This window comes from Cydia strobilella, chromosome Z, assembly GCF_947568885.1.
Source record: "Cydia strobilella chromosome Z, ilCydStro3.1, whole genome shotgun sequence".
Taxonomy (NCBI): Eukaryota; Metazoa; Arthropoda; class Insecta; order Lepidoptera; family Tortricidae; genus Cydia; species Cydia strobilella.
In genome coordinates, this window is record NC_086068.1 from 9031228 (window position 1) to 9058285 (window position 27058).

Sequence of the window (27058 nt, forward strand, 5' to 3'; positions counted from 1 at the left end):
TACCGGTGGTAAAAGGTGGGAAAAAAAATCCCACTGGTAACAACTTGCTGGTAACTAGTGGAAATAACCCAAAAGGAGGCAAAACATTACTTTTTCGCACCATGGTACGTAGGGGTATCTGACCTTAAAAGCTAAACCCTAAAAATATTTTTGGTACACAAATTAGGAACACGACCCTAATCAAACGACAAAGTGTAAAACCTGTCCAAAATAATTAAAATTCAAATACACATATGTGCATTGAGGTGCAGATAAGATTTATCCATGAATTAGGAACAGAAACGTAGGTTTTCTCACTCATGATTTTAGTCGTGCGGTTTGCTGTGTTAGACCCGTTGTAGTTGACCATCGTGTGACAAGGACAGCATGATAGTATTGATAGTGTTTATATTATAAACTGAAATAAATGTCATATACTAAGAAAAAGTTACCAAGGCCTCCAGTGCCCTAAGCTGGAATCAAACCAGCGTCCTATGCTATGGCGGGAGGTGCCTGTGCCATTCGGCCACCGGGCCACGGCGGCAAAGGTCGAATTTTTCCAAGTATATGCACTTCTTACTAAAGGCTGTTATGGCGCCCCCTGATATGTTCTGCAAATAATTTAATTTGTTCTAATACTTCAAACAGTAATGTGTATTATGTTGTTACATAATGTTATAGTAGCACCATTAATATTCATTAAACATTAATTATATACTTTTAAAAAATCTAATTATGGAATTAACTATTTATCTTTCAAATACTGTTGATAAATGGGTAGTACTCACAAAACAGTGTCAAACTCGTTGTAAAACTTCCAAACTTACCGTAAAAGGATCCTGAAACAACAAGAAACACATTTAAGTAGGGTTCACAAAACAAAATCGATTTGTTTGGAGCTCCGTTATTACTTAGCATCAATATCCAGTGCTCTATTTCCCGATCTCATTTTAATATCACTTACTTAACTTAATTATCAACCTCTTATTGTAGGAATAAAGTCTAAACTTCAAAAGCAGACATGTAAGAGATGTGAGGTTGAAAATGTTAGCAGTCAGTGTTCCATTAAAGGCCGTGGTGCATTTTAGTCCAAATTTCAGTGCTCCAATTATGTTGCTTGCATTAGCGCTTGGAATTGTTATTAAGGTTACACTTCTTGTGAAAATTGCGCTGCCGAGCTATAATCTTGAGAATCGATTAATGAAATTGTTAACTTTTTAATACAATTTTGAAGCCGCATTGTTTTAAGGACAAGATTGCCGGACCTTTCGAAATTGGTTCAACAATAATAAAACATCAATAAATCACTAATTATAAGAGCATACGTAGTCTGAAACTTGATACAATAACGGTCACACATACCTAAGTATGGAAAATAGGTTTATCTAGTTAGAAGAATATAAAACATCTTATGTAGGTTTAATATCAAACACTTATTGCCAGACACTGAAATCGTACTGATACAAATCAAAAATACTATCTACGATTTAAAGCGACTAAGTTTTTAGGAACTACTAGGAAATATAAGCATAAATTTTGGACGGATTTTAAAACTCACGTAAGAGATCGGTTTATATTAATAGTTAAAACTTGATCATAAGTTAAACTTGATCAAGACTCAAGACCGACGAAAATAATATATTTTTCTCTCTTTTATCTATTCGTTTTTAGCCGTATGCCGTTTCTGGTCAGACTACTGAGAGTAATATTACTGGAGTATCGTTTCTTACCCAACATGTTAATAAACTAGGTCACTTAATAGAAAATCTAGACGTGATACGATTAACCTTGGCGGTACAATATAGCCGACTCTCCCCTAAATGTTAAATAAAGAAGCGCAGAATTGCGACATCAAAATTGAGGAAGCTGAATCACACCCCGAAAATCGGATCAAGTCGCTAAGTTTTGGGGTTGATAATTATACAACGTATTACAAGAACGTTGATAACGAAAGAATGGGTATATGCTACGAACAATATTGGGAACCATTCGCACTATTTTCCCTCTGCCGAAGCACATGCCCAACTGGGCATGCACACAACTAGTGCGGTGCGTGTTGTGACTCATCCGTACACAAAAAGAGATCGAGGTGTGCAAGATTCGTCTTTGACGTGTGTCATTTCTATGTATTTGTGTCGTCATTACAGATTGGATTTTGTATGTAGTGAGTGAGAAGTGCGACTGTGTGCACGTTTCCCTCCGCAGAAAATAGCAGAACGATTTATACGGAAAGATATCGCATGGGCTCCCTCCCTTCCGACGTAAATAATTATAATGTATCTATTTCCTTCTATGTATCCTTCGAAGGGTTTATGTATCTATTTATATGACCTCTTAGATAACTAGATCTTAAAGTTATTATAAATTTATGAAGAAACGATACGCTTATAATAAATCTGAATTTTAGCTTTAACCTGGGAACTTCCTGAATTGTAAATCCCTACTGATCCCTACTATCCCAATTATACCTAATATTATACCTAAATGCGATAACAACTCTAGCCGTCTGTCTGTTTACACTAGGGTGGGCCGATGGTGTACATTTTAGAAAAGAGCAATGCAATGCCACTTAAATAATGCGTAATTTTATGTAGATATCGAGAAAGATTATATAGGTGCTTTTCAAATAAAGCCATTTTACATATTTCCGGTGCCAACATTGATGTGTACATAAAAACATATTGTTAAAAGTATTGTTAAGCAAAACACATCAAAATATGCCTAAATTGCCTAAAATATCACAATTTAAGTGTTTTGCAAATTATGACTTTTAACACAACACAATTTTTGTATTATGTTACCAATAGCTAAATTCATGCATTACTTCGATTCTCGTGTTTCACGTGCAAATTTTATACTCGTAGTTGTGTTTTGCACGACTTATTGGAGGGTATTAATTATTATCAAATTTTTATTAAATTAACAAAATAATATAATAATAATAATAAACGCTTGGGTATATGCTATGTATATGCAGGGCAGCTTGTGGCGAGCTGTTGGGGAGTGACGACCCCACGGACCCGAGTGCTCCAGAGAGTCGGTCAGGGTCTCCGTCTCCGGCGAGTCTTCGTCGGTCGGAGTGGACCCCAAGGGGACCCGCAGGACTCTCAGCTCTGGCTTGCCTTCATTGGCCGTCCAGAGGGGAGTCGTAAGAGCTATATGCTCCAGGGGTGGAAGTGAAAGATGCATAAGACGCGAGTTGGCACAGTGGCTGGTAACAGCCACTGGGTAGAAAGCGGCGCACACCTCTCGACACCCCTGAGCCGCTCACACCGGTGTTGCTCCTGGTCGTCTTTACGACGGCAGTTTCAGGGGCCCATCTAGTCAGCGGCGAGTCACCGCCTGCCTCGATAACGTGTACAGACATTGTTATGGCAGGTGTCCGGACCTCTCAGCAATAGCCCAATCTTTTGACCAGCCAAACTTCAATCCATAAACCGGTATACTGTTCACTTTTTCTACAATAGTCCCAATGCCTGCTACGACCGGTTCATGGGTGTCTATTGTTGCACCTGTGAACGGGTTCCAGCAGGCATTCTACATGACATTAAAGCTCTCCAAGGGGCCTCTACGTGTTGGATTTATATCCCCACGCAAGCCTATCAAAAGACCGGGATTTATAGGCCCGTGAAATCCAGAAGGAGATACAAATAATAATAATAAACCATTTATTTCAGGCAAAGCCCATAAAAGTGTTAGTAATTAGGTACATGTACAAAACTTACAAGACTACCTATATTGTTAATAATTATTTAGTAATACAGAACTAAGTTACAAACACAGACACAACCGGATGAGCACAAAGATACTTAAATGTAACACTGTCAATAAAATAATAAAACTACAATGGTACAATAAAATTATAAAATTCAAAATTAAAATTATTATTATTGTTTGTATATCCTTGGATATCACGGGCCTATGCATCCCGGTCTTTTGATAGGCTTGCGTGGGGATATAAATCCAACACGTAGAGGCCCCTTGGAGAGCTTTAATGTCATGTAGAACGCCTGCTGGAACCCGTTCACAGGCGCAACTTATTATTATTATTATTAATTATTATCAAATTTTTATTAAATTAACAGAATAATACCTATTGCTGAACTCGTTTAATTTAAAGTATTTTTATTTAACTTGCCCTGTTAGTATGTATGTATGTATGTATGTTAGTGTTGGTCATATCTTGAAAGCTAACTTTGACCCACTTCCCGATTGAGCTGAAATTCTGCATACGACAATGTAATATTATTGTATTGTATTGTATCATTTATTTCAGACAAGTAGTCCATATTATATACACTACATAATTACAAACACCTGGCTAGGTGGCCTAGGGGTTCATGGCGTTAGCCGCGATAGCTAAAGACGCCGGTTCGAATCCGGCCTTCACCACTGGAGGGCTTCGTCACTTTTTCTTTAATATATGACATCTTTTACAGTTTTTAATTTATATATAGTAGTGTGACTACTTAAAAAACACAAATCAAAATATTTAATAAAATAATTTGATTTGTTCCCAAACTTGTTCATAATTAAAAACTGCGATAAAAGCTTGTACCAAAAATGAAATTTTTGCCATACATTTTTATGCCGTATTAGTGCACTGCCTTATGGGAATATAGTTCAGATCCGGAAACCGCTACCAAATTTTAGTATGTTGTTGGGCATGGTACTGGGTCTCCAAAACTGCCGGGAGACAGCGGCGCCGGCCATCTACTTCAGCGGAATGACGTCATCAAAATGACTCCCGCCTCGTTGCGAATATTGCATTTTGCACCCAAACTATGCATTGCACATACACGTGTGGGGTATTAAACGAAAGCCAATAAAATATTATATATTTCACTGATACACTATGTACCAAAATATACAATAGTTTAAGAGAAGTTTAAAAATAAATAAACGTGATGAAAAAAAAAATTCGATTATTTTGGTTTTTCAACCAAACCGAAAGTCGGACGTTAAAGCAATGTACTACAAAATTAAAGATGATGTCTCAAGCCATACACTGATACCAAAATAATCAACATCAGACCAAAAATGTGAAAATTATGCATCAAAATGTAGGTATTTGCTAGAACAAATGCATTAAAGTTAAAAAAATCGAAATTGGTCATTTTCAGGATAATCCGCATAAGCTTCTAGTATGTTATTAGCAATATAAAAAGGATCATAAAACTACTGGGAGACAATCTCTATACTGCCTGAGTAACAAATAATGGCGTCATACATGTGATCGAAGCCGAAATTTGCAAAATCTAAATTATAACTACACCATGAGTCATACATACACGTGTGCTATATCAAACGAAAGGTTATTAAATATATTATGATTCGTTAATACATTATTTATAAAAGCAATGTATATTTTAGGAGCTACAAACAAAGAAAAACCACTTTTTTTAGAAAAGTTCGTGTATATATATTTTATGGCTCAACTAAAAACGTTATAACAACGTTGCGTCTAATATAAAAGAAACCAGTTATTCAACTATACGTCACAGCTTAAATTTTTAATTTCTGATAAAAACTGTGGAAGTTGTACAAAAAAAACTAAAGCGCGCCAACAATTCTACCTTAATGCGCTCATATTATGCAAAGAATAGTCCTAATTATCGGGTATTAAATGAAAGAACATTACATAAAACACATGAAAACGATATTTTGGAGTGGAATTATAATTAATAAAATGAATTTATTTGATAAATAAGCAAAACAACGGTTTCGTTTCGTACCTAATCTCCTCCTTCGAAAGTCGGTTAAAATTTAAGTTTTGTGCACCTGGGCTACAAAGGCGAATGAATTGACGCCTCATTTATCAAAATCAGTTCAGTAGTTCCATGTAAACAATACATTACACGTAGACAGCAAATTCTGCCTATTTCTATTGTCTGGGAGAGGACTCTGACTTCTGTAACAGGTTTTTTATACCTAGCTCAGAAGTCAGGGACTTCAACACCTATTTTGTACTTGCTTCTGTCAAAAAAAAATTTTTTTCTTTTTTCAAATTCATTTTATAAATTATGATTCCACTCCAAAATGTCGTTTTCATGTATTTTATGTAATGTTCTTTCATTTAATACCCCATAATTAGAACTATTCTTTGCATAATATGAGCGCATTAAGGTAGAATTGTTGGCGCGCTTGAGTTTTTTTTTTGTACTACTTCCACAGTTTTTATCAGAAATTAAAAATTTAAGCTGTGACGTATAGTTGAATAACTGGTTTCTTTTATATTAGACGCAACGTTGTTATAACATTTTTAGTTGAGCTATAAAATATATATACACGAACTTTTCTCAAAAAAAGTGGTTTTTCTTTGTTTGTAGCCCCTAAAATATACATTGTTTTTATAAATAATGTATTAACGAATCATAATATATTTAATAACCTTTCGTTTGATGTAGCACACGTGTATGTATGACTCATGGTATTAGTTATAATTTAGATTTAGCAAATTTCGGCAGCGGTCACATGTATGACGCCATTATTTGTTACTCAGGCACTATAGAAATTGTCTCCCAGAAGTTTTATGATCCTTTTTATATTGCTAATAACATACTAGAAGCTTATGCGGATTATCCTGAAAATGACCAATTTCGATTTTTTTAACTTTAATGCATTTTGTTCTAGCAAATACCTACATTTTGATGCATAATTTTCACATTTTTGGTCTGATTTTGATTATTTTGATATCAGTGTATAGCTTGAGACATCAGCTTTAATTTTGTAGTACATTGCTTTAACGTCCGACTTTTGGTTTGGTTGAAAAACCAAAATAATCGAAATTTTATTTTCATCATTTTTATTTATTTTTAAATTTCTCTTAAACTCTTGTATATTTTGGTACATAGTGTATTAGTGAAATATATATTATTTCACTGGCTTTCGTTTAATACCCCACACGTGTATGTGCAATGCATAGTTTGGGTGCAAAATGTAATATTCGCAACGAAGCGGGAGTCATTTTGATGACGTTATTCCACTGAAGTAGATGGTCGGCGCCGCTGTCTCCCGGCAGTTTTGGAGATCCAGTACCATGCCCAACAACACTAAAAATTGGTAGCGGTTTCTGGATCTGAACTATCTCTTCGACCGTTTCCCATAAGGCATAGTACTAGTATGTTTAGTATCTGACCTCTTTGAAAACCAAAAGCTATGCTAACTCATTTTTGGACTTGCGCGAATACTGGGTGCCGACACTTAAAAGCATCAACTAACTGCCAAATAACCAGTTAAAGAAACAGCATATACAAAAGTTCAATATTATTCTCATTAAAAAAAACATTGAGCGTGTACCTATTACAAAATCAGAAGTACGGAACGAGGAATCAGCAGAGATTAAAAACGCGATTTTAACACCCTAAATCGAATAATTTTCCGAATATTTTCAGTTAAATGCCTATCTGTAATCCGAAAAAAATTTTCACTTGCATCGTGGTTTCATAACTCTACACAATTACTTTTTTATTTTTCTTCATACAAAATCGGCCCATCCTACTCGTCACACTTAAACCCCTGTATCTACCGATTTAGATGAAATTTGATATGGAGATAGTTTTAGGCCCGAGGAAGTATATAGGATAGTTGTTATCAATTACCATCATCATCCCACGCAGACAAAGTCGCGGGCAGAAGCTACTTTTAAATATATTGTTTAGCGAAGATTGGCCATTTCATAGCACGTTTCCCTTAAATGTAAAATTATGAATTTAGTAACTAATAACATTTACCTATTGAACTAACCGCAACCGCTCTCACGCTCCAAGTAAAAGAAAACATAATATAAACCATTAAAAACTCCGAATAGTAGGCACCCATAATGTACAGCGTTCTCGTAAGGGCCGAATTACCAACTAAACTGTAAAAAACGTAGATAAAACTCGCGGCCGTGCATATTCCCATGATCGGGAGACGGTTGGACGGCGTTTTAATACACCCATAATCGCTGGCGATGGCGGATCATATGAAATATGTAATACCGCTAATAGGTCTCGGGTAGCTTCCTCAGCGGTTGCTGGGCCAATTTCGCTGGGTAATAGCCTTAATATCCCATCAGTGGGTCCATGCGTGTACAAAGATGAGGGCGTAATGACGGCGACCGAGCGCGGCCTCTTGCCCGATAATTCACCTCTATTCGATAAATCAACTTAGCCTAGTATTCATTTTGCGAACCGAATATGTTTGACCTTTGTAAGCGCGCAGATGCTATGTGTAACATTATCTTCTTAGTAAATAGTAATCAACTTTACAAGATAAACCACCTTTTTCATTGTTATATCCACTGAAAACATACTTATGTCTTTATATTCTTTCTTCAAACGTATAATTTATGCTAGGCAAAATAAAATAAATCTACTTGTAAAATATTACAGAAACATTTAATTTGTTCATTGAATAAAACAGTCCTGTCTTTCAACAGAAAAATATACTTCTATTAATCTCAATCAAGAAACGTTTCGACGCAATATAATTAGTCAGACTTGGAAAAATATGTGCAAATGATACGCTCATATGGTTAGAAGTGTGTTGAATGAGGATTTCTAAAATAAGGAGGTAATTTATTATCGAAAGCAGAGTCGCGGCAGTGAGGCAAACATTCGTCGACAGTTATTAAGCGTTAGAACAGTGCAAGTACAGTCAGCATCAGCATTATAGCGGATCGAGTGTTAGTAATACTTGAACACAACCCTATTACTTTGAAATAAGGACAGCGTACTGACAGTCAAGTGGGCGAAGTGTTCTTTGGTGACGGTACCCACCGACACCTCTATCTATAACCAGGGTTATTGAAATCTCTTTTGCGTGTGGCATATATTACTTACATTCAAAACTAGAATAATAAATCAACAAGACGAATACATTACGTATTTTGAAACCGTCGGGACATTGTTTCTACAAAAAAACGGGCCATTTTCAAATATCCGATTCTGACAAATTAGGAAAATAAGGGACTGTGAACTTGATGTTTTAATTTAGATTGTTTTCCGTGTATTTTTTGTTAATCTTATCTTAAGTGCGATTGTAACGTGACAAAAGTGCACATTTCTTACCGCCCGTCGTCGGTAGGAGCACTTAAGAGTTCTAGCACACCTTAATTTAAAGACATTATTTTGAATGCTGAATTTAATAATTATACGTTAATTGATATTTATGAATCAACAAAGCTGATAAGCCACAAATCTTTCTAGATTAAGACACTCAACACGGCAATTACAAATATAAAATCGTTTAAAAGAACCGTTGATCGTCCGTCGTAAAGCTGATAACGGTTTTAATAGTGCTTTAAAGCCATGGCATTACAAAGTATTCGGACAATTGGGGTAATAATTTTTAACTGAATTTGGAGTATAATTGTCGGTAATTGGGAAGAGTAAGCGGCGTGGCCGCGGGCACCTCAGGGTGTCGTTAATAGAGTGTCGTGTGTTCGTTTTGTCCGCGCGTAACTTTATTTCGGAGCGACTAATAAATAGCGTGATGACAGGTGTCAGCTGCTCGACCGCCTCTGCACTCTTGCGTCGATGTCTCATTCCTCACGTTATACTCCTAAATTCTCTTATTTTATCAACGCTCCGTTCAATTTTCGTTCCGTTCCCTCGCCATTCTATTTGTTTGTTTCGGCATTATCGCGTTAGCTGTGCTTATCCGTTCCGCTTGAGATGTTACACTGTGTAACTATATCGGTACATGGTAATTTATTTATGAACTTGATATAATTTATCGATGTTTCCCTAGCAGTTTTTCCTTTTGACAACTTTTAATAGCTCTTGATTAAATGATATACACTTATCATCCATCAAAAGAGAAAAGAAAGCAATATATTTTATTTGTGATGACAAATTGTATTCACGGAATCATGTGCGCAGCATTAAGATGCTAAAAAGTGCGGTTACCACGCAGAGGGATCATTAAGTAAATCGATTTTATTGGTATTCGGAACATTGCGGTGGAGAGGCGGAATGCGATCGGGGATTTTTGAACGGTCATAAATTAACCGCACGAAGACAAACCGGACGAAGATTTATATGACTTAATGGCGAAAAGCATCCGACGAATTATTCTTGGCGTCGGGGATTCTTAACCTTTTGATTGACAATCTGGTGTGGCGTCTCGCTCGGTCGTAAACGAGTGCTCCGCAGCTCAACACAAACCCTACCTAGCATTTTAAATGTTCTATTAATCTAGTATCAAAAATTCAAAATATTCACAAACGCGAAATGACTTCTAGTTTGAAAAGCAAGATTACCAGTTTCAATATTTTATTAAGTAGGTATGACTTTATGACAGACAGTTTGCTATTGTTATTATAAAATTACTTTCCTTATGTATATGTACCTACATCCACGTATTGCCCAAAATCGGCAACAACAAAAATACAATAAGAAATAAATCAAGCTTTACATCTTTTTACTATAGTTAATTACCTACAGCAACGCGTTATATAAATAAAGAACGGACGCCCATTGAGGCAGAGTGCGATGCGATCGCCACGGCGCGCCTTGTCGCGACAAGCAAATGCACTTATCTTACCGGCCGTGAAAAACTGTTCCCAACTCGCTGTTGTCGGTTAGTTGCGCCTATCCGGAGTCATTGCCTCCAGAGGTTACGTTTCAACAGGATTTGGAGACCCAACAAAACAACTTACAAATCAGAATGGGCGCCTAACAGAGGAAACAATAAGTCCCTCTTAACTCGGGTTTTTATTCCTTTTAGTCCATTGTATTCTTCCTTCGCCACGTTTGTTTACATTACCGAGGAGTCATGAATGAAACGGCATTTTTCAAATAGACGCCGATGACGTATGCGCGTTTGTAGAAAATCTTAATGAAATAATTAGCGAATCGCCGATATATCAGCTGGCACAGCGCGCCCGCCGTAAAACCGTCAACGCGCTGCTATAAAAACAAACAGAAGTCTTAAACATCAATACAAATAAATTGTCCGACCAAGAATGAATATCAATAAATTGAAAATGTAACTCGTAAAAACATATCATCGATTATTGTAAACAGCTGGCGGGCATTTATGCAAAACGAGTTGTTCATTGGGCCAATTCAACGGCGGTAGCGAACATAGGAAAGGCTTAATTGAAACTTACAGATTGGGCTGAGGCCGGCCGACCGGGCCCCGGCGCCTGCAGCCGCGGTCGCATTCTTATTCTAAGCCCCCATCAGTTATCGATTTGTGTTTTGATTACAAACCATTTTTCAATCGCATAACACGATGCGCGGCACGATAACCGACCGGGTGATGACGCTTCCAGACCATATCTCGCCGACTCGCTTCAAACTTAGCAATTTACATAAATTGAAAACTTTTGTTGACAAAGACCTTATTAAAAACTTCAAGAGAACTTTAATTTGCGATGACGGCTACACCATTAATCTTATTATGACGCACATGACTTCCCAACTTTTCGGCTACAACAAATAGACAAGAGAGTAAGGGAGCAAAATTCCCCATTTAAACAGGCGGACGATACTTAAAAATGCAAATTTAGTAACAAATATCTCGAGCCCATTGGATGGTGTAAGTATTTTAAGTAGGTAGCGGCAATGAAAATTATTCAGGTCCTGTTTCCATGCTGTTAATTCTATCTATTTAGTCAATTGATTGTGGCAGTTAACCCGGCCGGTGGCAGGCGCGTAAATCTCCCTAACGGCTGATTCGCAAATAAGACGACGGCTCAAACATTCGTGATAGCGGTTATCTGGGCATCTCGTTTTAACTTGCGTTTTGTTAAACAAATAGAACCCAGGGCCGGTAGGCGATCCTAATTAAAAACTATATTCAGTCTCCGCCGTATATTACGCAGATGGAGGCCTAAGGCAGTTAGTCACTCCGTCTGGCCGCCTCCCAGTCGTTTAGTGTTTATAGCTGTTGAGACGACAGAAGAATTTTGTTTCACTGCCTGGGTTTGCTTTGGACTTGTAGCATGTTCTCATTAACGAAAGCATGTTTTGTTGTTATTTGTGTAAATTTGATGTTTGCACAGCAACTAATGCTTGATTAGGACTAGCAAAAATACATTTTTATGTAGTCATAAAGTAACAAAAAAAATTATTTTGCGGAAAACTATAGCAGCTGAATTCGTAAAATGTTACCTTATTCAGACTCGGTTCCGAGATACCTAATGCATTCAATTAACATCGATATAGTCGAGTGTATGATCTCATAACTACGATAGGTTTCAAACATTTTACTGTGTTTTTTTGTCCTGGAAAAGTTACCAGCGATATCTAAGCAGGTAGGTTGATAAGCTAACAAGAACGTGCCCCTAAAACACTTCGATCACTGATCAGAAGCCAATTAAATAACAAATTACAAATAAGAACAAACATTTCGAGTTAATTACAAACAAAATCCAATTGAATGTTTGATCAATTCATAATTAGAAACAATTGTAGATATAAGAATATATTATGCGAGAGCGCGAGGAAGCTGGCATCCGAGCCTCGTTTATAATAGACCGAGAGCCCAGCTTACGTATTTAAAGATGTATTAAGAGTAGATTTCGCTGGCTGCTTAAATAACAACGCAACTGAAAATTCGCTGCCATTGAAAAATTAAATTCGGCTTTTAATTAACTTTGTACCATGTGGAGTTAACATTACCGAGTTAGTTCATTACTGACTTGTTAGCAAAACACTAAAAGCGCTTTTATATTTTATCAAAATATTAATTAGGTAAGCATTTTGTGACACATTACCATTCAGGAATAAAATAATCGTATAATTTTTGAAACTTTCAGACAATTTATGAATTATGATCATTAAAAACAAAAACGAAAATACTGCTTTAGATGCTTGCGAATTGACCTGAATTCTCTTTTTTTATTAAATTATTATTATTATTTGGTTGGAGCCTGTCGTGTTCCCTTTGCTGGGCAAAGGCCTCCCTCAATTTCTCCACTGATCTCTATCTAGTGCCACTCCTTCAAGAAAGAGCCCAGTACATCCCGCCATCGCCGGCGGGGTCTGCCAGATCCCCGATTCGAGTTTTCGGGCTCCCACTCCGTAGTTATTTTGCCCCCCAACTCATTCGGCATTCGGCAGACCAGTCCCATTTAAGCTTGTCGGCTTCCGAGCTACATCAACAATTTGGGTCTTGGAGCGTAGGGTGGTGTTCCGGACTCGATCCACCAATTTGACACCTAAATGCTACGCTCCATGGCTCGTTATCAAATACTAACTGGAAATGTTTCTTTTGTTACAGTGACGAATTTTGTATCGCCTTTGCAAATATGGAAATATGGGGATCTATTATAACATTAACTTGTAAGTGTTAATATTTCACACCATTTGTAATCTTGGGAGTCCCGATTTCTAATGACTTAATTCTAGATATAGGTATTTATTACTAGTACCACTAAGCACCAGTTAGGAATAAATAGATATAATCGTACTAAGAAAACATATCGGGAGTATTATCATACAATATAATCATAGTCGCATACACCATGTATATTTGAAATGATTTCTGTAAATTTAATCATTTTAGGATTTAAGATGACGACTCTCGGTCTATAGCGCGCCCAACCCACCTCCTCCGCACTAAAAATTTGATCTTATCTCCCATATTTTAATAGGTTCCCGTTGCGGCACCTCCTGACTGACCGGTAATTGTATAAAGTATCTCTGGAGGAATAAATTCAATATTCCGTTGCGGAGCCGGCAGACCCCTTCGCCTCGTGATAAAGCTAAAATCAACACACGAAGTAATTACAATCGAGCCACACTTCATCACAGATGCGAATAGTGATTAACTATCGGCCGCCCTTGGTTCCGCGCTGCTAGAGCTCAGACTATACTTCACTATGACGCGAAGTAAGAAAAAATGTACAGTATCTCAAGTGCGCAAACCTTATGTTGACGATATAGTCACTAATTATTCGCTCATAGTTTTCGACAATACAATAAGTAATAAATTAGCTGCGGCAACTTCGTGGCCGTTGTTGTACCTATAAATATTGTTGCTAAACCTATAATACAGAAAATAGAGGAAAACGTATGATTAAAGTATAATTTAAAATATTCTTAGTTTGTTACATTTTGTTGATTCAAGGTTAGGTAAAACCCGCCTTTTTGCTTCGTTACGCTGCGTCTTACGTAAGCGAACAACTCGCTAACGCGAAGCGAAGCGGCGCGGCGTATAGGTATCAAAGGATTGATTCACCCCGCGTCGCATCGCTTCGCTTCGCGTTCGCGTGTTATTCTCCTACGTAGTACCTACGCTGCGTTACATGAGCATTGTAGGTATAATAATTGTCAAACTTTCACTTTGTTATTTTTTTCTTGTAATTTGCGGAAATCATTTAAATTCAATTTTACTTTATCGCATACGGTTTTCTATACGCCAGTACAAATAAATAAATGCAAGCGTACCTATCATAAATCACTTTACCTATGTTCATCTGAAGTTTGTATGAACTCACGGTACTGGCCATAAAATTTATGCTGCGACTATTCAGTCCTTGCTTTGAATTAGAACCGAAATTGGAAGGGAGCATATTTTACTGGTTGTGACTTGGATTACATGTCCCCAAAGGGTTTACTGATTTCAATTTGTGACGAGAATTGTTACTTCCATTTGAAGATAACCCCAAACTGAAATCCACCGAGTCAGTACACTAATAAAGTTGGAAAGGTTGGACTAATATATGAGCATTAATTATTTGAAGATAAGAAATTAAGTTCACTAGCAAATCAAGCATCGGAGGACAATAAGTACTGAAGTCAACCATCAACTACATCATTCTGGAATGCCCTCTCACTAGATACACAGGCTATGTAGACGATTTTAAGATCCTGTCAGATGAAGCAGTCGCGTAACTGGGAAGGGCGAAATTCTAACTAACTAAGTTTTTCTTTTTACATTGTAATCCAGTGACATGTACATATGCCATACGACAAATACTGAAGTCTATCTTTCTTTTAAGTGAGCTGTGGTGTGACGTATTTGGTTTTCATTCCGAAATTAGTAGGTAGTTATTTGTCAATAGGTATTGCTTACCGACTGGTCTGTAACACTCGACTTCAATCAACGGATCAACGTTAAACATGGCAGTGACTGCTCTCATACCATGGAGAATTATTAAACTTTTCATACGACCATATTTCAATGAACTTCGATAACGCTGACAGACTGTTCGATGCAACCGGCTCTTACACTATTGCAATAGTCGTTTAAAGTTATGATCAACAAGTAATGAATCTTGATTTTACAATATCATCGCTCGTTAGTGATTTAAATATATTATTGATTCATTGTGCACTAAATCACATTAGCTGGGCCGATTTTGTACTATACATATTTACAGTAACCTCAGTGAACGTATATTGGAAGGAGATGTAATCTTTCCTCGCGTTGGTGTGGTGAAAAAAATATATTTTTGTCGGTATTAAAGTTTGCTTAACCCTCGTGCCTTGAATTGAAACTCGCGCAACGCTCAAGATTCCACTTATCGAACATAACGCTAGTGGTTCTATTTTGGAATATTTCGCTAGTTTTGGGTATCAATAAATAGTATAAAGACTTACATAACAACTTTGCCCCCTTATATTAACATTTAAATCTGTTTAAATGACCCCCTTTAAATTCTAAACCAATAAGTAGGTAAATAGGCAGCAAAATAAAAAAATATTGTTCAAATAAGAAGCAACGCTCGGTGTCTTAGTATATACAGACGTTATAATGAGAACAAACATGGAAAATGTTCCTTAGCAAATGGGATTTACGTACCCACTTTTTGTCATTTATTAAAAGCAAGAAAATTTTGTCAGTTCCTTCTGCCGCTATAAGTTTTTCATGAAGATTGAAAGCCCACTTTAGTTATTGATAAATATGTATACAAAAACGAAAGGCGTCAAAAGATTTCGCAATTCATCCCTTTTAATTTTAATTAATTAAAAGTTTTGGCTTAAAGAGTGCCCAATCTTAACGCAAGGGTTGTTCTCGGTGAAGTTCTTTTGTATTTTATTCAAAAAAGAGATGCTTTTCAGTCAAACAACTCCCAATCTCAAACAAAATATAAAAGTTTCGCAATAACGTATACGCCTCGGGCGGGATCATCAAAGACGAGAATAAATACCGCCTAAACTTGCCCGGCTATTTACTAACTTAATTATTAGAAAGAAAGTATTTATAAATAAGGGTTTACCGAGGAACGATAGCGACATAAAAACCATTCGTAACTCGTTCAAATTAAAAGCGATCCACTACTGCTCAATGTTCACCCTTGTCTGATAAATTGAGATATTTTTGTGGAATTTCAAACCAGTACACATTGTGGAGTGTATTAAGCTGGGAGCGCTCGCATCGTATATGAAGATATACTGAAAAAGCACATGTAGTACTTCAGCTTAATGCAGAAACAGTGTCTATACGCGCGCATTTATAGCGTAATGAGGCCGTTATATTCGCACAAATTCGGTACCGCCGTGGGCGGGTTGCGGCGGTATCGCACCTACTTCGCTGCAAGCGGCCTCCCAATTAGCCTTAAAATAATGAACATGTTTTATATTTCCACCCGAGTGCGGTGTGTACTTATCCCCGTTGGCCCGGAGGTCATGCGGCCGTGCCCTCTCCCGGCCTGTGTAAAACACGGGAGGATCTTCGAGTATAATAATTATAAAGGGACACGTTGCCAGTATTTTGGTTCTAGCGTTTTGTTAAAACCATTCCTGAGATATTGCGGGGGCTCAGCATTGTTCGTTCTCATTAAGTACTTGTTGAATTGTTAGCGCACATATATAGCTGTAGGTAAGGTAAAAATAGTTCGGGAGATTATAATATTTAAAGAGAAAAATGGGATGCTTAATTTTGGCTGGTCTAATCGCAAATGAATGTAGAACAACAACTGACCCGTACCAATATACGATGTCTGATATGACAGCTATAAATTAAAAATCTTAGCAAAAACGACGACGGGACACTTAACACTTAACATTTTAATAAGTATTTAACTGCTTCCTGTCTACAAATAACGCGGTCGGCTCGAATATTTAACTGAGCCTGAATAAATAATCAATTTAGCCAGCGCGCTGATCGATTGCCACAATAGCAGGCGGATGATACACTCCGCCGGGCCGGAGATAAATAATCCGAGACAAATGCTCGGGACGTCTCCCGAGAACCGCGCTGACACTACATTTAAAAGCTTCAATTGTACAGAAATAACCAAAACGCGGTTCAGATCTTTCTCAAACTAATCGGGTATCGGGTGGTTGACGACAATCGTGATTGACTGCGCAAGTGAGACTCTAATATAAACAAATTAATACGGAGCTAGGCGTGCGGCGGCGATAATTTAGAGAGCGACGCCGCGAACGCAGGGGTTTTCGTGAGGAATCACTCCCAAGCGTCATTAAATGCATTTACAAAAAAAATATGGCACTCAACAGTTGTAAATCAGTGTCGCATAACACAATGTTTACTCTTATGAAATATGCGCTTCCTGTCTAGTTTTGATTATCATAACGAAGGAAACATATTTCTCAAAAGTTCCTTTCGAACTTCATTTTTAATAACATCTCAAGTCGTTCCCGTTCCGTTTGTTATTAATTGATTGGGTTAAATAAGAGATATGTTTCTTCTGTAATCCCGACTAGGATTTTAAAGTTGAAATCGAAAACGGCGTTATTATCTATTACATTAACATGTTACATGTGTTCATCGCGCCGCACCCGCGTCGAGTTAGCCTTATCAAAAACGGGAGCAATTTTAAGAATGAGTGGGTCTATAAATAAGGGAGTATTTACATTAATTATGAGCTTAATTGTGTAGAATCCCTTTGATTTACAAGCCGCTCAAAGCCGCCGCAAACGAATTGTACTGGCTTAACGGAGCACCTCGGGCTTTGACTGCCGCCTCTACGCGCAAATTATTTTTGCTGTACAATATAGGTATACCACCAGACGAAAGTGAATTACATGAACGGCTGCACCATTCATTTCCAAGGATTAGCAGATATGTGCAGTTAGTGCATCAAACACGGATTTAGATGCCAGCGATAAATTTAGATTGTTAACTACATGAGACGCCCACCCACTTTAACTTGTAGCTTCGTGTCTTTCACCACTTGTACTGTAATATCAGCAATCGCTATTAAAATACTAAAGTATGTAGACCGAAGGTTTCACTACCTACCAACGTACTCGTGCCTAATAAATACATATTAAATCACAGGTCGAAATACTATCATAACTCCTTTTTAATACTTCTATGTGATCAGTTTTTCATTAAAATCAATCAAGTACTATTTGGGAGCCATTAGAGAAAGTAATTTCATAGTTAAAACCGTCTTTAACAAACATATTGATAATAAGTATTTGTTTGTATAAAAGAGGTCATTTAAATAAACACGCTGAGCCAATTCACACAAAAGTTATGAATTTCTTATTGCGAGGACACAGGCATTTTGTATGGGAGAAAACAAATTTTTATAACCTACGAGCCCCGATGCATATGTTTTCGTCTATTCAGACCATTTTTTGAGGTTCTCGCGTTTGTACAAAAATAATGTTTAAGTTTAAAAATCACCAACATTTAATGCTAATGTAGTTTAATTTTATATGGTAATATCCTCCAGTAACTAAATCCAAATACAACAAAATACCGTTTGTAGGTACTAAACTAAAAAAAAATAACGATTTTTTATTTTTTATTTGACGGGTAGGAATATAACAGATGTGAAAAGGGCTATTACTAGGGAAAGCAACACGGCTCTACCAATGTACTGACAATTTTGTTTCGAGTCCATGCATGCAGCAGTGCTATAGGAGAGGACAATATGATTTGGAGTACGTTTTTGAAAAGTAAATTTTTTTATCAATAAGAGTGTTATGCAATTTTATTATACGATCAAAATAAACTAGATTAAACATTACTATTACGGTTCCCATTACTGGGTCATTTTATCTTCATGTGTAAAATTTATTAGAATAAACAAAATTGTTGTGTGGAACTAGACGAACTAATTTGCATCGGGGCTCGTACTTACTTAAAGCGATGTTTTACTGTAAAAGTGTAAAATTCCTGTTAGCATTTGAGTACCACTAGTATACACGGTGTAACATGAGGAAACCGAATAATTTTAACGGCGTATTCCTGGTCATATTTAAAGACTAAAATGTCTTGTGACACCTCGTAAAAACTAGGTTTTACGGAAAAAAAAGTAATAGTCCGTTTTACGTGATAAGTTTACCAATAATGTTTACTTTTTATGTACCTACAAATACATTTAAAAAAATCGAAAAAAAAAATTTTTTTTTTTGTGAATTTGACCTAAACTTATTACATTTTTCCTTGTTTTGGCTTCTGAAAAGCGTGGTTAAAATATTTCGGTTCCCTCGTGATCACCTTGTATGTAAGAGTGTATAAAATGATTGTATGTGCAATATTTTTTTTTTAGAGATTTTAATGTTGAGGACATTTCTGATTCTGGAAAGTACACTTTTTTGCAATGCACTCAACTGTGGTAATAAAAAAAAATCGTACATCATTACATACAGTGCCAACTTTCTGCCCCTGTATAAACAATTTTCGGGAAAGATATTTGAGATACATGCTCAAACATATCAAAACACCTTCATTTTCAACGATTGCTGGGAGGACGTCATGGAGGTGTTTCGGCGGTTTGAGTAAAAGGTATTCAAAGTATTTTTAACAATTATTTATGACTCAGACTTGTTTAAGGGCTATATCGGAGAATAAATAAGCTGAGACTGCTCAATATACGCATGTCCATAACTATATTTGATCTATTTACTTTAAAATGAATACAAATAATTAAAAAAAAAAACATTGGTTTGTTCCAGAAAATGGAGTAGTTGATGGTATGGTATGTTCAATTCAAACATTACAATTTAAAAAAAATGTTGATGGAAATACCTTCACAAACATATGGAAAATTTAGGGTTACCGTTACATATGTAATTGAAAAATATATTTAAATAATACAGTGCATAATACGACTCTATTAATATCGTTCTACTACCGCGATTTTGCGATGACCTGTCGTCGGAGCTATGCTAAGTTTTAGGGTTACGTACCCAAAGGCAAAAACGGTACCCTATTACTAAGACTCCGCTTTCTTATTGTCCGTCTGTCACCAGGCTGTATCTCATGAACCGTGATATCCAGACAGTTGAAATTTTTACAAATGATGTATTTTTGTTGCCGCTATAACAACAGATACTAAAAACAGAATAAAATTAGTATTTAAGTGGGGCTCTCATACAACAAACGTGATTTTTTGGCGTTTTTTGCGTAATGGTACGAAACCCTTCGTGCGCGAGTTTAACTCGCACTTGGCCGGTTCTTTTTATTCAACTTTTTCATACAACTACAATCGGTAAGCTCTTAGATCTGTAGATAAAAACTTTAAGGCCGTTCCATCGGTTTGCCGCTGTCTCTTTCACATTTCGCAAGAAAGAACGGGAAAGAGCAAGCGCGCCAAGTGTCCATTTTGATCAAATTTTGTCAATTTTTATTTATTTTAATAACGTTACCCTACAATATCGAAATTCGAAAGCTATGAAATTACTATTTAAGTTAAGATTGTTTTTTCTTCTTTTTTTGTTTATTATATCACATAATAAATAACCGAGTAAAGTTGGATTAAAAGTCCGAGTTAGAGGTTACTTTGGGAATTAATTGTATCGAGCGAAGTGTCATAATTCGTGTATCGGAAGCTATGATATTAAAGATAATATAGTCCAGAACTACATATATTTTTTCCACGTCTACGAGTATCAACGCCTTTAAGAAAAACATGATCATATAAGGAGATTTTTCGCCTTCTGGCTCAGGGAACCGCCTTAAGGTAGTTATTCAAGGCGACAAGCGAATGTGATACTGTCTGCTTTTTTAACAACTCACAATAAATTTAACTTACCGTAAAGAGTTAAGTAAAGAATAACCAAAAATGTAAAATAAATAGTAAGTTGTAATTTTTTTTAGTCTAAATTTTAGTGATAATAGAGTATTTGACTACTAGTCAAATCAGTTTGTTTTTTCGAACTGTCAAAAAGGTTTAGCTATTATGGAATATATTGAAACACTAGCATGTGACGTCACAATCAAATTACCTATATATAATTTTATACGAGTATTTATTTATCGTATGGCAATTTTATTTTACACTGTACATTAACTAGTTTATAATCTAAATCTACATTTTTGCATTTTTCTACATTTCATACGAGTATTCAATTGGAAATTGTTTCTAAAAATAACTGATGTTTACGTTTCTTTATTAAACTTTTGATGCTTTATTTTATGCATGGTGTAAAATAATTTATTTTAAATACAGTCAAATACCCTATTTAAATAGAGAATGTCACACCTTCACTTATTACTTCTGTGAGAAAATGTAGGTGAAGCAGGAAAGCTGACCCCACCACCATGCAGGATAAATAGCTAGGAAGAGAGGGAGATTACAATAACAATAAATTATAAGAGTAGAAAAATGGTATTCATACTGTACATTTTAATGAAGGAGTGTACCGAAAAAAACACTGTAAACTTCAAATGAAAAAAACTGATGCAATTGATAAGGATTTTTTGAATTTAGGATTACTAGAATATGAAGCTACTTTTAATTTAAATAATTATCCGTTTTTTATTATTAAATTTTCTGCAGGAGTGATAAGAAGCTTTTTCCTAGCGCATTTAGTGGCATTTAACGGAGCTGTTTTTCATATTTGCCTGCACCATCCCAACACCGCTGGAGTTGTTAAAGTTTTTTGGCTGTTTTATCCTTCTCTTTTAATACACACTTGATTTGAGCTCATGAATAGTCGATAGAACGGCACTGCAGGACGTATGGTGGTCTTACTTTGCTCATCGTCTATTACAAATGCGACTTTTTGTACGAAGGAAATTGTATGATTTTCGACTTGGCCCAGAAATTAATAACGCAAATTTTCGGTGACTAGCAATCCTAACTTTTGTACGAATCTATATACTATGTTTATTTATAGTTCGTTTCACTTAAGCCGCATATGTACCCCATTTTTCACGATAAATATGACGGGCACGCGGGGGCGGGGGCAAATTCTATTACCTAACAATCTTTCTGATGGTCCTAGGGTCAATTGTTCCTAGAGGTCTGCCGCTTCGAGACCTCTGTTCAAGAGACAACGTACAAAATTATTTATTTGATATGATATGATACGAAATTTATTGGTAAATAATTACATTTACAAGTCATTTCTACAGCAGCTTAAGCATTACAATAATACAATTAATAACATTACAAAAAATAATTATTACAATTAATAACAAAACATTTATTATATTCCTATATAATTTAGTAGGTACGCGATTGAGCCAATGACCCGTGGCTATCGAAGAACTCGTCAATGGTATAGCAAGCCATTTCTAATAGTACGGCTTTCAGTTTGCGGACAAATATTGCATCGTATATTATGCAATGCAATTTATATTATGAAATGCACGAAACTTCGAGGTAATTTTAGTGTATCGAAAGCAAGCATGGAGGATGTTGAAAATTTTCTTGCCATTTGGAAAATATTAAATTTCAGTGATCTCTCCAGTGGCGTCCGCGTACCGGAAGACGAACTGCCGGTAGGCCTCCAACGAGATGGAGCGACGACCTGGTGAAGGTCGCGGGAATTCGGTGGATGCGAGCGGAACAGGATCGGTCGGAGTGGCGAGCCTTGGGGGAGGCCTATGTCCAGCAGTGGACGTCTATCGGCTGACATGATGATGATGATGATCTCTTCTATTCACCAGTGTAACGTCGCATGGCGTAAAACCAGAATTATTTATATTGGAATATATAATTTAATATTAGGACTTTTAACTGCGGTTAGAAAGCTGTCGTCATCTTGCTTGGAAATAAAATTACAGCCGTTTTAAATTTACAGTTTTTTATCGGCACAGGCATTAATTTTTGTACTATAAGATATAGGTTGAGCTTTTACAACATCAGAGTAGTTATGTAATACCTAACTATAGATCGGTCATTGTAAGCGTCTGTAATATTTACATAGATAAACTATGTATAATTAGCTAATTACGCATGATTGACTATTCAGGGATATATACTTTTAAAATCGTATTCCCCTTGTAAATGAATTGCCGAAAAATATCAAATTAATAATACGTGTTAGAGGTATCTGCTCTATTTAATAATACGTGTTAAAGGTATCTGCTCTATTTAATAACACGTGTTAGAGGTATCTGCTCTATTTAATAATACGTGTTAGAGGTATCTGCTCTATTTAATAATACGCGTTAGAGGTATCTGCTCTATTTAATTCGAGGTTAAAAAGTCGACTGCTCTCTTTGAGTTTTGGACTGCATCATGACTAAATCAAAAAGACAATATCATTTAACATGACTACGCCCAATTCTTCCTGAAAACCAAGGAGGAGGATTCATAGAGTTTACGGACTGTGTGTAAGGTAATGCTAGTTCGAATACGAGGGGGGTTTGAGAAGTAACTTGTTTTGCCTACGTATAGATGGCGTTGGCGTCAACTCTGTATGTATTGCTTTAGTTTAGTAACTACAAAGAGGATATAATAAGATAGAGCGGTACTGTCATAGTAAATTTTGTAACTACTGTAAATTCACTGCCATCCATCGACCTACTTTAAAACTAAAAATGAAGATTTATAAAATTACGTTAAAATGTATTTAAACATGGATAAATGACTTTTTTATTTGCATTAATTATTTTTATATGATTTTGACCCATGTTCTTTCACTAATATGCGTTCAAATTATAAATAACAAACGAAACCGTCAACGCCCTCTATACGAGAGTAGGCCAAAGCTAGTGGCGCCATCTGATCGAAAATAAAATTTTCGTGATTTTCGAGGCACGTTTTTTCCTTAGACTGTATCCATCTATTACGGAGTTATATCTATCTTTGGTAACTAAAAATGTCATGTATTTTTTCGCGGGAATTTGACATTTGACAGTAGTTCAAACAAAAGTGGCTTGAGTTACGCGGCAAAATAGAGAAAATTTTAATTCGTGGAGTTATTCAGTTTTTTTTTGGAAGGCAAAACTGCGATACAAATCCATGAAAGGATTTTAGCTACGTTGGGTAGTTAGTGTCCTTCCTACGAAACCGTTCGACTTTGGGTAAATGAGCTTAAGCGAGGCAGGACAAGCATTGAAGAGGCACCTCGCCCTGGAGCCCCAAAAACGGCAGTTTTACCCGAAGTCAACGATAAAATCCATGATTTAGTTTTAGCCGACCGAAGATTGAAAATACGCGAATGAACTGAAGCCACAAACATCTGTTCTGATCGGGTGCATTTTATTTTACACAACCAGTTGCACATGAAAAAGCTTTGTGCAAGGTGAGTGCCACTATTACTGACTCCAGAAAAAATGGGTATTCACATGCGAATGTCTGATGAAAATTTGCAGGTGTTTAAAAAAATCCAATCTAGTCACTATGGATGAAACCTAAATCCATCACGTCATCTCGGAGATGAAACAACAGTCAAAATAATGGGTTGGTCATGGAGAGCCAGCTCCAAAGAAAGCTAAATGCAATCGTCTGCTGGAAGTGCTGGAAAGGTGGTGGCGTCTGTGTTTTGGGACGTAAAGCGAATACTTTTAATTGACTACCTTGCCAAGGGGAAAACTATAACTGGAGCATACTATGCATCACTTTTGGATCAGTTACAGGCGGCAATAGCTGAAAAACGTCCAGGTTAGGCAAAAAAGAAAGTGATATTTCACCATGACAAAGCTCCGGTGCATTAAAGTCGTGTCGCTGCACAAAAATTGTCGGAGTTACGATTTGAACTTCTTCCACACCCTGCTTATTCACCAGATTTGGCTCCGTCGGACTATCACCTATTCCCGAAACTCAAAACTTTTCTCTCAGGGCGAAAATTTAAGTCCAATGAGAATGTGTAACCTACGGGAGGTCAATGCGAATTTAGAGGCCCTTGAAGAGACGAACTTCCGTGAAGGCATAGAGAAGTTGCAGTCGTTGGGACAAGTGCGTAGAATTTCGGGGGGATCACGTAGAGAAATAAAATAAATACATCTGCAATATTATTATTTTTTCACATAAAACCAAGTTCCTTCTCAAACAACCCTCGTAATTATACAGATCTGATGAAGTTTGCGTGATCTATTAAATTAAATAATGTAGTTTATGGTGTAAAACTGTTTATTAAATGCAATGGTGAAGCATGTAAGTAAGTAGTTTTTCTACCTATTTGAAAAGTCTACGTACTGTTTCACCGTTTCCTCTTAATGTAATTACATGAAAAAAAAAATTTACTTGTACCTATAGTCATCTTCACATTTAAATGCATTTTCATCCAAACCCAAAATGTATAAAATTGATACATACATAGTACGGGCACTATGAATAGGGTAGTTGTTCGCATACCGCCGCGAGCGGGCGCGCGTGGCGTGTCGGCCCGCGGCCACGGCGGCGACATGCGACCAGACCCACGCTCTACTTCTATCGAAAAACCGCGCGCACAAGTATAAACATAAACCACTAAATCCACGCATACCACAAATGAATTGGCTCTTAAAACTATCCATTTAATAATTATCGTTTCGTGAAAACAGTATTTGATGTATAAAAAGTTAGAAAAAGCGTTGTAAAGCAAAAGCTGCAAAGGATTATTACGTCGAACACATTATTTCGGATTGTTTAATTAATTTATTACATAATGTAGATGTCATTTCATGGAAAACTCTCAACTATGTGTATTATATTCTGTAGCTATCCAAAAGACAATTATCCGGTGATCACCGTCAGTCTCAGCACTCTCAGCAAATCTCAGTCGTAACTTGTATTTCAATAAATACATATTCACAAAAACGCTATGAAGGAAGTACCTAATTTACAAGTAATTTCTAGGGCTGTAAAAATCTGTCCAATTTGACAGAATATCAAAAACGTTGAACAACTTCCATACGCAGAAGAATTCGATTTATAGCCGTTAACTGTTTTGTTATCTATACCAAACTAATATGATTCGAATCCGCTATCTTTACCACTTTCACCCGTTTCAATTTACCGTCATCGTGCCAACATAATATCCTTGAATGAGCCAACGTAAATCCTAGCACCAGCATCGATACGCAATCAAATAATTCCTGCGCCGAACAAACGGCCCAGCCCGCTGTTTAGAAACAATAGCTCCGCTGTGCAATTAGTTCATCCGATAGACGGTGGTCGAACCACTCGTAAATCTACTCTCTTACCACCAGTACGTAGTTGTGGCGCCGTATGTAGATTCCCCAGTTAATTAATGTGCCATGGTAGCGAGGCCTCCCTCGCCCCGGCCGGGCTTCGTAAATTGCGCAACCATCTACGTACATCTCCCAATTCTGGCAAATTAAAATTCGACGCTTGAAGATATTGTTGGTTAACAAACGAGATGTTTACGTTGTTGTTATGTCAAAATTGATAAAGATTTTAATGAGGCTTCCAACTGTTTTCTAAGAAAGGTCATGTCTTATATGTAAGTACCAATAGCTCATAATCAGCCAAGAATGCCTACGCTTTAGAAGAGCTCACAAAAGGAAAGTTTGACAATTCAGGTCAAGTAAAATCAGGGTTTTTTTTTTTGACAAAACTTATGGCATAAAACTATGAAAACGGATTATATCGCATAAATTGAATTTATAATACATCTCGACACTTACAACAACTAAAACTAAACTAAAACTTATTGGAACAAAATTTATTTGTTGTTGTTGACGTTTCCAACCAAAAGGTACCACATTGTCGGTTGTCGATATATTGACCCTTTTGGTTGAAAATGCCACAAATGGTCTAGTCCCTATAACCAATTGAACAGCCAAGAAGAACCATCCGCAGTAAAAAAACACCATCGTGTAAAAAAGATAACACTCGACAATTTCTAACATACATTAAATAAATTCAAAGAATACTGACTAACAATAATTCGAACACTGATTTTCATTTAAAACTAAGTAAAACTACTACTAAAACAAATCAAATTCAACACAATCGGCAAATCCGATGCACAGAGCAGTTATCTCTCCATGTACTCCGACCAAATACCTAATACGAATTCACACTCGTCTCGAATAG

At 36.5% G+C, this 27058-nt stretch overlaps 1 protein-coding gene across 1 annotated transcript in view; it reads right to left on the reverse strand.

Annotated features, from left to right (window-relative positions):
• Window positions 1-27058, reverse strand: part of LOC134754480 (ankyrin repeat domain-containing protein SOWAHB) — a 107010-nt gene that overhangs the window by 40053 nt on the left and 39899 nt on the right. Inside the window, exon 5 of the mRNA XM_063690813.1 lies at window positions 807-818. Within this exon, the coding sequence (XP_063546883.1) occupies window positions 807-818 (12 nt within the window). The remainder of the gene's footprint in view (window positions 1-806; window positions 819-27058) is intronic.